General features: G+C 31.6%; 2 protein-coding genes and 1 non-coding gene across 3 annotated transcripts; 1 reads left to right on the top strand and 2 right to left on the bottom strand.

Annotated features, from left to right (window-relative positions):
• The first annotated feature begins 6,058 nt into the window (after positions 1-6,058).
• Positions 6,059-9,192, top strand: LOC107892919 (probable 2-oxoglutarate-dependent dioxygenase AOP1). Its single transcript, XM_016817938.2, has 3 exons — positions 6,059-6,557; positions 7,846-8,155; positions 8,823-9,192. The coding sequence occupies exons 1-3, from the start codon at positions 6,184-6,186 to the stop codon at positions 9,081-9,083; spliced, it is 945 nt and encodes a 314-aa protein (XP_016673427.1). The 5' UTR covers positions 6,059-6,183; the 3' UTR covers positions 9,084-9,192.
• Positions 9,193-10,003: 811 nt separating this feature from the next.
• On the bottom strand, positions 10,004-10,075 carry TRNAD-GUC (transfer RNA aspartic acid (anticodon GUC)). Its single transcript has one exon. It is a non-coding gene; the product is annotated as a tRNA-Asp (tRNA).
• Positions 10,076-10,438: 363 nt separating this feature from the next.
• On the bottom strand, positions 10,439-14,429 carry LOC107891685 (katanin p60 ATPase-containing subunit A1-like). Its single transcript, NM_001326790.2, has 7 exons — positions 14,065-14,429; positions 13,014-13,482; positions 12,546-12,743; positions 11,939-12,183; positions 11,427-11,585; positions 11,220-11,307; positions 10,439-10,982 (listed from the first exon to the last, which is right to left on the bottom strand). Exons 1-7 carry the CDS (start codon positions 14,184-14,186, stop codon positions 10,701-10,703), a joined length of 1,563 nt encoding a protein of 520 aa, NP_001313719.2. The 5' UTR covers positions 14,187-14,429; the 3' UTR covers positions 10,439-10,700.
• Positions 14,430-14,706: the final 277 nt, after the last annotated feature.

The raw sequence follows: 14,706 nt of genomic DNA, 5'->3' as shown, positions 1-14,706 counted from the left end.
TCTTTCGATGGATATAAGTGGAAAACTATCTTTAGGGCATGCATTGTTAAGATGGGTGAACTCAACGCACATTCTCCACTTCCCATTAGACTTGAGAACCATTACTACGTTAGGAACTCACTCAAGATATGAAACTTCTCTTATGAAGTTTGCAGCGATGAGTCTCTACATCTCCTCCCTAGTTGCTTGGAATTTTACTTCTAGGAACTTCCTTTTTCTCTACTTCACTGATTTTATTGTGGGATTGATGTTTATACAATGTTGTATCACTATAGGATGAATTCCTGGCATATCCGTTGCAAACCATGCAAAAATGTTCGCATTATTCCTCAAGAGACTCATCAACGATCTTTTTTCTTGCTTCAATAACATGGAGACAAATTTTGTAGTTTGCTCCCTATCTCTAGGGGAAAATTCAACACTTCTGTCTTTTCTTCCAATTCAGCTTTACTAAGCCTATTTTCAGTCCTGACATCTAAACTTTCTAGATTCATCATTGACTTGCTCAAAAGATTAACCACTGACTTGCCCTTAGGAAATCTTGCTCATTTTTCAGTGTGCACGTGACCTTTTTCTTCCTCTACCATATGACACCTTATACCCGACCCAGTTGTTGGATTCGAATATAAAATGTCACATTTTGTTGCTGAAGCAACTCACTTTTCCATTTTTTTGAAAAGGAAACGTAGTGGTAAAATTATTTTATAAAAATTTTGGCAGCATTTCTGCCTATTTTACATAAAACCCCTATAAAATTTAGATTTTCACAAAATATTCACATTCAAATTATCTCTCAAATCAATTCCCAGCACTACGATTTCTCAAAACATATCAATAAACTAGATTTCTATGTTTTACTATTTTATCAAAACATTAGTTATAAAATACTAGTTAAGAAAACATAATGAAAATATTTAAATTAAGTTTACGATATAATATTGTATATTTATAAGCCTAGGTACATGCCATTTACATCAACTATAAAGTAAACTCTTCAACAATATTGTTTGAGCTGAACTTCGGTTCTTCGGATGCTGCTAAAACGATCTAACGAACCTAACTACCTGCGCACGAAAAAATAAACAAATCGTACATTGAGCAATTTTTATGCTCAGTGGTGCTAATATCATATAAATCATTACATAAGTATTAGACACAAATTAATTGATAGAAATAAACTAAAACATGATTATAAATATCATTAATAACATCACAATAAAAGAAAATTCTAATATTAATAAACTTTAATATTTTGATATTGACAAATTGAATAAAGAAAATAATTTTTTTAATTAAATTCAAAATCGCGTAATTAATTTAATTTGCACAATATGAAAATTCAAATAAATTCAAGTTTTAATTTTGCTTTTCTTTCAATTTAGACCTCGTACTAAAGTTTAGACTCATAACCAGATACACGAATCCGCCACCCTGAGTTGTTCAGCAACGATGGCTATCAGAGTAGTCCACGACCCTCTGAGAATTGGGGCTAACAATAATAACAACTGACTGACTTGGCCTTTTCTCCCTCGACCCTCTGGGAATTTGGGAGATCTAAATTCTCTGACATAAAGACTCTATGGCATGCCAACTATATCGGATTTAGTCTAACTTAGTGAAACAGGGTAAAAATCAAATTTCATGATCCATTTCAATTTTATTTTCATATAATTCTCATTTCAATTCTGTTTCATATTCAAATCACATATCGCCTAATGTAAAATAGGCTTCCAATTTGAAACATATTAAATATTTTCTTACTCAATCATCTAAAATCATAATACTCAAATCCAAATAATAACCATAAATTCGCTAATTTAGTCTTATGAAAAACATAGTAATCATCTCGAAACATAATTTATAAATATTAACTAAATTATTCAAGCTCATCCAAAACTCATAAAAATAAAATAAAATAAATATAACTAGTCATATTAAATTAAATATTCTAAAGCTTTATGTAATGAAAATAAGATATTAGCACAAACCGAAGTTTTAATCCTTTACTCCTTTTCTTCGCCTTTCTCCTTCAAGATGTTCACTTCGTTATTAGCTACAATAGGAGCAATTCAATACAAAATAACACAATTTATCCATTCTAAAATTAAAACTAATAAAAACTAACTTAAATATGCATGATTATTCATATTGGCAACTTAAGTTTTCTAGTCCGAAATTCGCAAATCTTTCGACTCGATTTTCTGTTTTCAATTTCGTCTTCACCAGACTACTCACTGCTTCACAAGCTATCATTTAGCACCAATATTACACAAAGTGGCTAATGTTCTCTACTTCCCCTTTAACATGGCCAAATATACCAAATAAACTTTTCATCCATTTTTGTTTCTTTTTCACACTTCTAACAAGCTAGAACTCATCTTCTAATAATTTCCTATCCAAAAATATATTTATTTCACTTATGTTTTCTAAGCTTCCATCACTGTCCTTTAGTGGCAACTTTCAAAATACTTGATAAAATCAAAAACTATTGGTATATATATATATGTAAAGCAAGCTTTAAAGATTCAAAATCTAAAAAAAGTTTGAAAAAAAAACCATACCTTACACTTGAATTTGAAGGAAAATGATGGAAGAAATTTCTTTCTTTCTTTCCCCCTTATTTTGAAGTGAAAAGAAGAAGAAAAGAAGATGAGTTATATTTCTCTCTTTTTCTCTTTTTTATGTTTTATAATATTAATTAATAAAATATTATTACTTAATTTAAAAAATTATTTAAAAGCCATCATGAAACCATTGATTTTTTAAAGTAATGGAAAATTTGCCATTAAGTCCTTTCCATCAAAATAAAAATAGGATAATTGCACTTTAGTCTCTATACTTTTCTAACTTATTCAATTTAGTCACTGAACTCGATACTAAATTTATAACTTAACCTTATACTCCTACTAATAATCATCTGTGTTTTCATGTCTGACAGTTTTCTCTAAAAACGATCACAATTTCTTATATTACTATTTATTTATAGATCATTTATTCAAGGACTTCTACCATAAATATTCTTCTTCTCTTTTTTTAAGCGGGGATGTTACATGCCAACTGTAAAGAAAGATTAATTGTTGATCAACGGCTAGGGTTGGTGGCGGTGGCCGATGGTGACCGAAGGCGGAGGTTGACGACGCGAAAATGGCGGTGGAAAGACGACGACGACAAAAACGTGAACCGGTACAATAATAGAAGCCCATGGTGACAAAATTGAAGTCCCAAAGTATGCTTTGGGTGAATTTTATAATTTTTCAATTTTACTTTTCTAGGATGGAATCATAGAAACTTTGGTTGGTCCAAATCATTTAAATTTTATACTTTTATTTATGAGACAAGCATGATGATATTTATATGGCTGCAAACGTATGTTCATGCATATATATGATAAGCATGCCATATAGTTTAGAGAAGAATATCGCATGTACTTGTCATACATATATTGATCATTCATGATTGAAATTGAATATTAAAAAAATCTTGAATGTTTTTAAAAGATTGAGTGGGAGAAGGTAGTGGGAGGAGGTCCCTAAACAAGACATGCAGTCTCCATTAATGGTCTCTTGTGATGGCATGACAATTTAACTACCCCTCGGTAGGATTGTTATGTGGATCTCACTGAAGAGATTTCTTAAAAGTAAGTAAAACTCTCTTGTGATCATATGATAGTTGGATCAACCTTTGTGGCAAGTACTATCATGCGATATTTCAAGTTCTGTCTTTAAAGAGGACAGTTAGTCATAGCGTGCTCTTTGTGAGATTATCTCACGATAACTCATTTGTGGTGCATGATGCAAAAGTTGTTGAGTAGATGGTTATACACCCAAGATCTTCTAGTTAAGTAACTCCTTATGAAACTGTAAGATCGTCAAAGCGATTCTAGACAAATTACAGTGTCGCTAGTTCTATTGGGGGCACGTGTCAAGCTCCTATGAGTACGTTGTGAGGTCCGCAAGATTTACTATTCAGGGTGTAACATATAACATATCTCTATAATTTAATCTAACAAATAATTAATGTAATGCGAAGCGCGAGTCAAAGACCATACTAGTTAGATAAATAATTAAAACCAATGATTGATTTTAATTATTTTCAAGAGTTTTCATTACGATAATAACGAAGTTTGCATTTTTTTTGTTTTCGCCATTGAAAGTTGAAGTTCCCATCTTCAATTACATTTAAGATTTTTGTTTTTAATTTTTTCCTCATTAATAGAAAAAGAATATCATATTTCATTGATGTAATATAAAAATATATTTTTAATTGGATATTTATGCTTTTAAATTGTTTAATATAATATTATTACTATATTTCAAATGATGAAATATTAAATTAATAGATTAATTTAGTCTTTATATTATTAAAAAGAATTAAATAAGATTAAATTTTAATAAAGTTAACATGTTTAATAGAATTAATACTTATAAAATTTTTATATTTCTACAAATGAAATTTTTTGTTTGGAATTGAACTGCAATTAAAAAATAATTTATCATTTTTAAACGGTAAGCGTTAATTTTATGAAATTTGTTCGGTTCTTTTTACTAAAATAAGAATTAAATTAATCCATGTAATAGTATAGAGATTTATTTAAAGTAGTCTTGATATAACAAGTACTTTCACCGATTTAGTTAGAATTTGAAAAAAGAAATTGAACTAATGAAATCTCTTCTTGAAATTACCCACGAATTTTGAAATCCTCCAATATTTTTATCCAAACAAGTAAATTTATTTTTAAAATTTAAAAACCTTGATATAAATAAAATATCTCATACAAATCTTTCATCTAAACATATCTTTAATATCATTTAATGATTTATTTAATCTTCAAACTCGATCAGAATAAAAAATACAAAATATTGAACCTCATGTGATGGCCTAATAGTCAAGGATGTTCACCCTAATATGGTCTGGATTCGAGTCGCGCTAATCGCATTAATTGTTTGGATTTTACCCTATTATTGTAATTCACCAAAAAAAATACAAAACATTGCTTTAATAAATATATTAAATTAAATTTATTACTAATACATTGAACTAAAGGTATACAACCTAAAGCCTTTAAAAGACCCAAGGGAAACAACAAAAAGCAGGCTTTGCGTTTACCGAAAAATATCCGCCAAAACGGCAGCGGCAAACCAAATTCAACCCGCGGCAACGTTGATTGCAATATTTGTATCTACGTGATTAAAGAGAATAAATTCGAGTCTCTCAAAGGAGCAATTATAGTTGAAAATTTCTTTTATCACTTGCACATGCCTTAACATCTTAATGGAATTTATTGAATTTTAGTTTAATTGGCATCAATATTGTTGTCAGAATAGAAAGACATGGGTTCAAGTGTGCTGAAACGTATTATTCTCTTATTCAAGAGTTGGAGAGGGGCTCTAAATAGTTTTAGACGTTGTTTTAAAAAGAGCAGATATGATAATAACCTATAATAAAATTAATGTTAAAGAAAAAAATACGAATGGAAATGGATAGTATAGATCTTTTTTGAGATCAAATTTTGTTATCAGTTAGGTAAGTACTCTAATTTGATCAATTTTAGTATTTATATTTTTTAAAATTTGAAATTTCAATCCTAACTAAAACAGTAGTAGTTAAATATATTAGGTTCAAATTATGTTATGAGTATCGCATTATGCATTAGTTGTGGATTTAATTTCTATTCTCCAATTTGATTATAATTAGTCCTATACTTTTTCAAATTTTAGATTTCATTCTTATCTCAAACAATAGTCGTTAAATCTATTTACTGAAACAAAATGGCTTTTTATGAGTATTACGCAAAAACAATAAATTAACATGGTATTACACATGTACTAATATATTTGACACATAAGATTTTGGGAATAGATGGATTTAACAGCTAATGTTCGGTTATGACTAAAATTTCAATTTTTAAAAAGTATAATGACTAAAAATATCAACTTAAAGTATAAAGACTAAATCCTCAACCTATGCAAAATACAGGGACTAATTAAAATTTTAACTTTTTTAATTCTGTTCGGCAAACATTCAAGCATGCAAAAATATTGCCAACACCTACACCGGCCTACAAGAACCTAAAACAAAAAGAAAAAAACAGGTAAACTCATGCACACTGTTCAATATATACGTCTATATGTGTGTAAATGCTTTGCATAATTAAACACTTGATTAATCAAAGGAAGAAGTGAAATGGGTTCCGAAACTCCGACTCAACTTCCGGTGATAGATTTTTCGAATCAAAACCTAAAGCCAGGATCTTTAGAATGGGATTCAGTGAAAACCCAAGTTCGTCAAGCACTCGAAGAGTATGGTTGCTTCGAGGCATCGTACGATAAGGCTTCATCGGAGCTCCGGAAAGCAGTATTCGAAAGCTTGAAAGAGCTTTTCGAGTTACCGTTAGAAACCAAAATGAAGAATGTGTCGGAGAATCCCTCTCATGCCTATATTTCACCCCATCCTAGTGCACCACTTTATGAAAGCATAGGGATTGAAGATCCAGATATTGGTGAAAATGTCGAGTCCCTCGCTAATAGCTTTTGGCCCCATGGAAACACAAGTTTCAGGTTCGTTTTTCGATTTAAATCTATAGTTATGGACGTGGTTTTAGTTGTTTTATCGTAGCTATAGACAAAACTTGACACTTTTTCTTAAGTTGGTGCTTAAACTTTTTGAGAGTCTAATTTGATATATGAACTTGACTCTTTTTCCTAATTTGGTATTTTGTACTTGTCAAATATTTTACAATTTTTTTCAATATACTAACAATGTTATTTTATTTTTATGAGATAGTAAAAATAATCAATGTATGACTGACATGTGACAGATGATATGATATTTTTTTTGTCTTTTATATGTTCAATTACTTTCAGTTTTATTTAATTAATTAATTATTTTATTAATTTAAACAAATGAATTTCTTTTAATTTTGGGTTTTAAAAAACCTTTTTTTCTTATTTAATATAAATTTGTTAAGCATAGTTCAATACATATTTTTTAACATAAATTTCCTCTAATACTGACAATAAATTTGTAGCATAACAAAAAAAAATTAATATTGTTAGTGTTTTGCGTAATTTGTATAACATTTAATAAATTTAGGTACCAAATTAAACCTAAAAAAAAGCTTAGGTACCAAATTAGGGAAAAAAATGTCAAGTTCAGGTACCAAATTGAGCCAAAAAAAAAGTTTAGGTATCAAATTAGGAAAAAGTGTCAAGTTCAAGTACCAAATTGGGCCAAAAAAAGTTTTAAGTACCAAATTAAGAAAAAGTGTCAAATTCAGGTACTAAATATTATATTAAGCCTTATTATTATTTATTTCCTTGTCTAACCGAATTAGGTCAAGCAGAGTCATGTTAAAAGCTAATTTCACTATTTAAAATAATATTAATAATAAAATATTTTATATTTATATTCAAATAAAATTATATTAATTAAACAGTAAATCAATCATTCAAGCGGAAACTATCCCAATTTCTTTTGACACAATTTATTGCAAGTTTTAGTAATTAAAATTAAAATTATAAAAATCCTTTTACTTAATGATTTTTATGTTTTAATCTCTATGAATTTATTGTAAGTCACGGTTGTGAGTTTCGCGAGTCGGTTTCAAAAAATTTAAGGTTTATTGAGAATTTTCAACAAAAAAAATTAGGGATCTAATTAAAATATTGAAAAGTTTTGAGGAAACTAACGAATTTTTTAAAAAAAATTGAGGTCCTAAGTAAAAGTTTTTGAAAGGGTTAATGACAAATTTTCAAATTCTTGCCCGCCTCGGGCTCCTCAAATATCGATGATTTAGATAATATATTTAAATCTATGATCACTAATTAAAGAATATTATATATATAGATTTATAGGATTGATGGTAGAGCAACTGTCAGAGTTGGACAGGGTGGTAAGGAGGATGATATTGGAAAGTTTTGGGATCGAAAAATACATGGAAGAACACATGAATTCAACTAAATATCTTTTGAGGGCCATGAAATACAAGCCACCAAATACAAGTGAGAAAAAGCTAGGGTCAAGAGATCACACTGATAAGAACATTGTCACTGTTTTATGCCAAGGCATTCAGGGATTGGAAATTCAACTCAAAAATGGTGAATGGATCACTGCTAAACCCCATTCTTTAACTGTCTTCATTGGGGATTCTCTCTTTGTAAGTTCTTTTTTTTGAATAACTTTAATATAAAAATCAGATGATAATGGAGTGGGATCGAGGCAGTTGGTATGGTCTGGTTTGTTCATTAATGGATCTTGGGATTAAGTTTTCGGGTTAATTAAAATTTTTAAAAATTTTAGGAGTTTAATGAATTTTTTAAAAAAATTGTGGGTCTAATTAAAGTTTTTAAAAAGAAAAATTAAAAGACATAATGAAAATCTTCAACAAATTTCAAAGGAAAAATGAAATTTTCAAAATATTTGGGGGGCTTCATTACGGTCCACCCTTGGTTTTGTTATTGTCTCGCTCTGTTATGAAGGTATAATTTTAAAAATAGGGCCAAAGTCGGAAAAATATTTGGAGAGACCGGAATTAAATTATATATTTTTATTTTTATAAGAGCTAAAATGCAATTTCATCATTATATTAGTTAATATCTTTATAATTTTTAAATGATTAAATCAAACTTTATCATTTTTGGAGGGACCAAAGTATAATTTTACTATATACAAATTTATACTTTTATATATTTTAGAGGGTAAAAACTAAAATTTTCCCATTTAAGGGAAGACCAAGGCCCTTGCCTGTTTGCCTTAACGCCACCCCTGCTTGAAAATCATCACCATCTCTGAAGATTTGTGTAACGAGTTTAATGTTGATGCAGGCATGGTTAAATGGCAGGTTACACACTCCGTATCATCGAGTGATGATGAAGGGAAACGAACCGAGATACTCGTTCGGGTTATTTTCGAACCCGAAAAAAGGGTATATAATAAAGGCACCAGAAGAGTTGGTTGATGAAGAACATCCATTGATGTTTAAGCCCTTTGATTTCCATGATTTTTTGAGATTTTTCCACTCTGATGCTGCTCGTAAATCTCAATCTGCCTTCCACACTTTTTGTGCTCTCCACTCTAACACTTGACTTGGACATTATTGCAAATTTACCATTTTCCGGATACCTTTTCTTTTTCATGTAATAGAGTGATATTATCTGGGCGGAATAAATTATGATTAAATTTAAAATATATATATATGGAACTTTTAATATAATGAGGAGTTTTTGTTCCTTTTTATTTTGATATAATAATGCTAGAATCAGGTGCAATCGAGTCGAGCTTGACTAGAAATTTAGAGTTTAATACTCGATTCGAATTTTATTGAACATCTATTTTTAAATTGGAATTTGATTAAGCTTGTTTATCAATTATTTTACTTAGCCTTGAACTCAAACTCGATCAGATAATCAATCCTAGGATTAACATATATATTAAGGGTAATAATTTAATTTAATAATATAAAAACATGAGTTGAATATTGCTAAATTTGAATTAAGTTTAAATTTTTTTCAAGCCAAAAGATTGTGAGTTCCAGCATCTCTTCTGCACTCCTAGTAGTCCACAAGGAAGTCAACCCGAAGCTACTATGACAATGTGATTCTAAGACCCTCAAGCACTCTCTTGGTGACATGGTTTAATCAAGGCTTGACTTTTATGATGCCTCATTGTCACGACACTGGAGGGTAATCACAATCAGCTTCATTACACTAACAAACTATAAATTAGTTTGCTACAGAATGAACTGCAGTGTTGAATCCATGATCGGTGAAATTCTACAAGGTTTCTAATGCAGAGGACCCATCGGGATGACAATTACAAAGCATACGACTCATTGCTTACTATAAGATCAACAAAATATTAGCCAAGAAGTGAGGAAGAAAGTAACCAATACAAGGGTTTTTTCTGGAAGGAACTTAGAATCTAGAAAGAAACGAAGAGTAGTATGCTGCAAATACAAACTTGTTAAAACGTAAGACTCGAAAATACTGAAATTAAAAATAAAAACCGCCGTTGCCGGGGATCGAACCCGGGTCGCCCGCGTGACAGGCGGGAATACTCACCACTATACTACAACGACTTGTTTGCTTAAAATCATCATAATTAAAATCAAATCTATATTAAAAAATTCGTAAGATCATTCGAGTTATCCTTGGATACCATTGTCGCATACTTTAAAATCTTGGATTTTTTTAAATTGACTTTTATAGATTTTATACAATATATAAAAAGATAAAACACCATTAAAATAATATATATTACTTTGTAAAAGAAAGAAATTTTGTTATTTCCTGATTAAATTGATATCCGAGCTACTGTAATTTAATTAAATTACAACTGGAATTAAAACATTTGGCAATTTCAATGTCTTACTCAAATTCAAATAATAGTACTCAAGCTTAATATAAATAATAAATATATAGGATTTCACTGAAGGAAACAGTTTACTGATAAAATTTGATAACAATGATAAGGTTTCCGCGACAAAGATTAAACAAACAAATCGCACAACACTGTAATAACTTTCTTGAACACTAAAATTACAACCAATCAACCATTTTTTAAGGAACAAATCAAATGCCGAGAAAACTAAGAAATAACAATGAATTGGAACACCCTTTCTTCCGATGCATGTATATCACAAAACCAAACAAAAACAATATATTGTTCTCGAGAAAGAAAAATCAAAGGGTTTAGGAATTTGTTTATGCAGATCCGAATTCCGAAAACCATTTTTCGTGTTTCTCGATATCGGCTTGTGAAACACTTCGCTGGACTTTCGCCAAGGCTTCTTCGAAGTCACACATTGCAACAGGGTCTTTTGAAATCTCATCTTTCGACATGTTCTTGATCTCATCTCGTGTCTTTCCTGCTATTTTTCGTCTCATGCCGTTCAAGGAAGCGTCGCGACAAACATTTGTGAGATCATCCCCACTGTATCCCTCTGTTCGACGAGCCACTTCATCAATATCCACATCAGCAGCCACCTGCCCAATTTACTACTAGTATCATCACATAGAACACAACATACATACATACATATATATATATACACAGACTTTATTTGGCTCCAAGAGGCAACCAAAAGCTGGATTTTTATTCCATCATATCATGTGAATAACTTATAGCTAACATACAAACAAATGAAATGCGGCATAACAAAAGTCACAAAAGCCTCAAAAAATAACAAAAGATGATTCATAGATTAGTGAAGAGTAAATTACCTCGACTGTTTTTAAATTGATCCGAATAAGCTCCTTACGACTCTCAAAATTAGGCAGAGGAATGTAAATACGCTTTTCCAGTCGCCTCCTACATTGCACGAAGAAGTACAATGAGACAACAAGTTTGACCTTGTAACTTGACTGATCCAATCATTGAGAAGAACCAAAAAGACAAAACCTAAACACATCAAACATAAAAAGACCTACCTGAGAGCCTCATCTATGTCCCATGGGAAGTTAGTTGCAGCCAAAACCATCACAATCTTACGGCTACCATCTTCGTTTGTGCCAGTATTATTTACACCATCTACCTGAACAAGAAGTTCGGATTTAACCCTCCTAGATGACTCATGCTCACCAGAAGCCCTAAACGAGAATATTGCATCAAAGTCAAGTTTCAGAGAACATTTAGCGAAGAATAAATCTGTGGGCACAGAACCATGACTTCATTTAACAGTATAGAGAAACTAATGCCGTAAAGCAGGAGGAAGAGAGTGTGTTGGTTAATGCATAAGTAAATGAACGAATGAATATCTAGAGAAAAAGGAAGAATGTCTATCAATCATGAATTATCAAGATAAAATTAAAATATCAGCACATACAAGTCCCCCTTCTCCTTTCATGCTAGAAAGAATATGCATATGCATATATGACTTCTAATTGTCAAGAATAAATCAAAGCTAACGGCCAAACTCTACAGCAACAGGCAGCAAACTTACCCACGGGCATTGCAAAGAGAGTCAATCTCATCAATAAAAATTGTACTGGGTGCATAAGCTCTTGCAAGATCAAACAAGCACCGAACCATGCGTTCACTCTCCCCACGCCACTTTGAGGCTAAAGTAGCAGAAGAAACATTGAAAAAAGTTGTTCCGCACTCAGTGGCAACTGCTTTAGCCAGGAGCGTTTTGCCAGTTCCAGGAGGGCCAAACATAAGAACACCTTTCCATGGTCTCCTAATTCCCTAAAGACAAAAAGATACTATATAACACATCTGGTCTGACAACTCACATTAATAAACATATTTTGATGTGGCAGGAAAATATGCAGAAAGTTACTTCTTCTAATTTTCTAGAATTGTGGAAACAGAACTCTACTAATGACTTTGCCATTTCCCCTAGAAACATATGAATAGAACTTACACTAGATTGCTGTTTTTACATTCCTTTATTGAATGCAAAATCAAACTGATAGATTCATAAGTAACATATTTAGTATTTACAATACGCTGTAATATGTGACAGAAACAAGAAAACATCTGGCAATATCATATGCCCTCTACAAAACCAAACTTCATGGTAATTCAGCTGCAACTATGGCAAGTACCTGAAAATACTCAGGCATCCATAGAGGAAGAACAACAGCTTCCTCTAAAAGCCTTTTTGCTTCAGTCAAACCAGCAACATCATCCCACCGCACTCCAGGAGTGGTTTCTAAGACATCCCTTTCCAGCATTTCAGCTAAATCTGGATCAGGCCCCTCATACTGTGACCTCTTCAACTTTCCATCTTCAGCATCACCATTCTAAAAAAATGCACAAACAAGTCAAACACCAAAACTTTGAGAATATCAAACTAAAATAATTTAACTTCAGATTAGCAAAAATATTTTATGTCATTACAAGTATTTAGAATTACATTTAAGATATTAATAGTACATGGGGATGTGAATGACAAGTGAACTTAAATATGTTAAGAACTTAAGCTTTATATTGAAATTTCCAACTCAAAAGATAGCAGTAAGTCAAATATAGCATAGATAAGAATTGGGTCTTTTTTTCCAACTAGAACTTACTGCCGAATCGCCTTTGCTAGATTTCCCAGAACCAGTACCCTTTTTTCCAGTGGTAGATCCTCTGACCCCCGTGTTAGTTCTACTTGAAGCACCAGCCTTAGCACCACGTCCAGTTGCAGCTGTTCTAGTATTACCACGACCCGAAATCCCATCTTGGGGAGACTTTCTCATTCCCGCTTGACCACCCCTAGCAGGTCTTCTAGTTGATGTGTCCCGACTTGGAGGCCTCCACACATCAGGATCATCCATTGGAGCACCCGATGAAGTTGGGTACTCATCAAGAGGTTGAAACACAAAAGATGATTTTGCATGAATCGGTGGTGAAGAAGGACGCCGCCCATTTGGAGCTTCCTTAAATGACCTTCTCTCAGCATCCAATTGCTTCACAACTTCTGTCTCCTCAGACAGTGCTTTCTTCACATTCATCCATTTGGATCGAATTAACGGGTCATCAAGTGTGTTTAGATGCCTAAACGCATAAAAAAATGAATAATTTTAGAGTAATAACTCAAAAGAATAGCTAAAAAGCTAATTTCTTTTAATTCAGTAACAAACATATAACAATGCTTATTCTGATTCATGTTAATTGCGTTTTCCATTTATTTCGTGTATAACACTGACATGATGCAACATAAATCATAAAGATAAAAAAAAAAGTACTCAAAAGAATAAAAAAATTATATTACATAGAATTCAAGATTTTGAAAGCGATAAAGAAGTAAGCCCCAATAAAATGAAGATTAATAAATATATATATAAGTGTTTTGCTATAACAGGCAACATATATATATATAAAAAAAAGAAACTCAGCTGATTAAGTTAACAACTATTTTTCTTAGAATACTTAATATTAAAAAGATATATACATGAATCAAATTAAACAAACAGTTTTTCTAGAACTAATCAACAGTCTAAGTGTCTAACTAACTTAATTGTGAATCAAATCAATGAACAAAAATTCAAACATTAAGTGCCGAAAGAAGTAAAGGAGAAAGTTTTGTGAATCAAATCACAGAAAACGAAAGCGAAGTAACAAGAGGAAGGAAAATACTTGTTGATCTGAGCAATGGCGCCATCGAAGAAAATAATTGAAGTGTCGTAGAGGCCTTCAAGAGCGTATTCTCTAGCCAATTTCAAGTGATCTTGTAATCCAGCAAGCGAATTTCCTACCATTTCGAATTCAGCATCAAATCCCCAAAAAAAATTTCCCAAATTCTAGGGTTTTAATTTAAAAAACAAAAACTTTTGCTTTAAACTTTTTTTTCTGGCCCTGTTTTCTGGTTAGATTGGTGGAATAGAGTGCCTTGACGGCGACGTTTAAACTGTGGAAGGAAATTACGTCTTAGCCCTTGTTGTTTTGGGCTTTTCATTGCTTTTGAAGTTTTAACTTTTAAGCCGTTGCTAACGGTTTACACAAATTGAAGCTTTCAATTTTTCGCAGCTGACATGACATTTTTCTTTTAAATTTTGATATTATTTTATTCTTTTTTTCCTTTTTTTTTTTCTTTTTAGTTATCTCTTTTCCTTTTTCTTTTCTTTTTCTTCTTCGAACCCTGGCCGCCACCGGTTGGAGAGTTCCACCACCGTGCTCCGACGGGCACAAAACCACCTCCACACAATAGGTTTCCACACCCTCTATCCATCATTTGGTTTAGATTTTCCCAAAAAGCAACCAAAACCTACAAAACCCCAA

This window comes from Gossypium hirsutum, chromosome D09, assembly GCF_007990345.1.
Source record: "Gossypium hirsutum isolate 1008001.06 chromosome D09, Gossypium_hirsutum_v2.1, whole genome shotgun sequence".
In the NCBI taxonomy this organism is placed as follows: domain Eukaryota; kingdom Viridiplantae; phylum Streptophyta; class Magnoliopsida; order Malvales; family Malvaceae; genus Gossypium; species Gossypium hirsutum.
The sequence above is the reverse complement of the archived record's forward strand: the minus strand, read 5'-3'. Positions and strand labels throughout refer to the sequence as shown.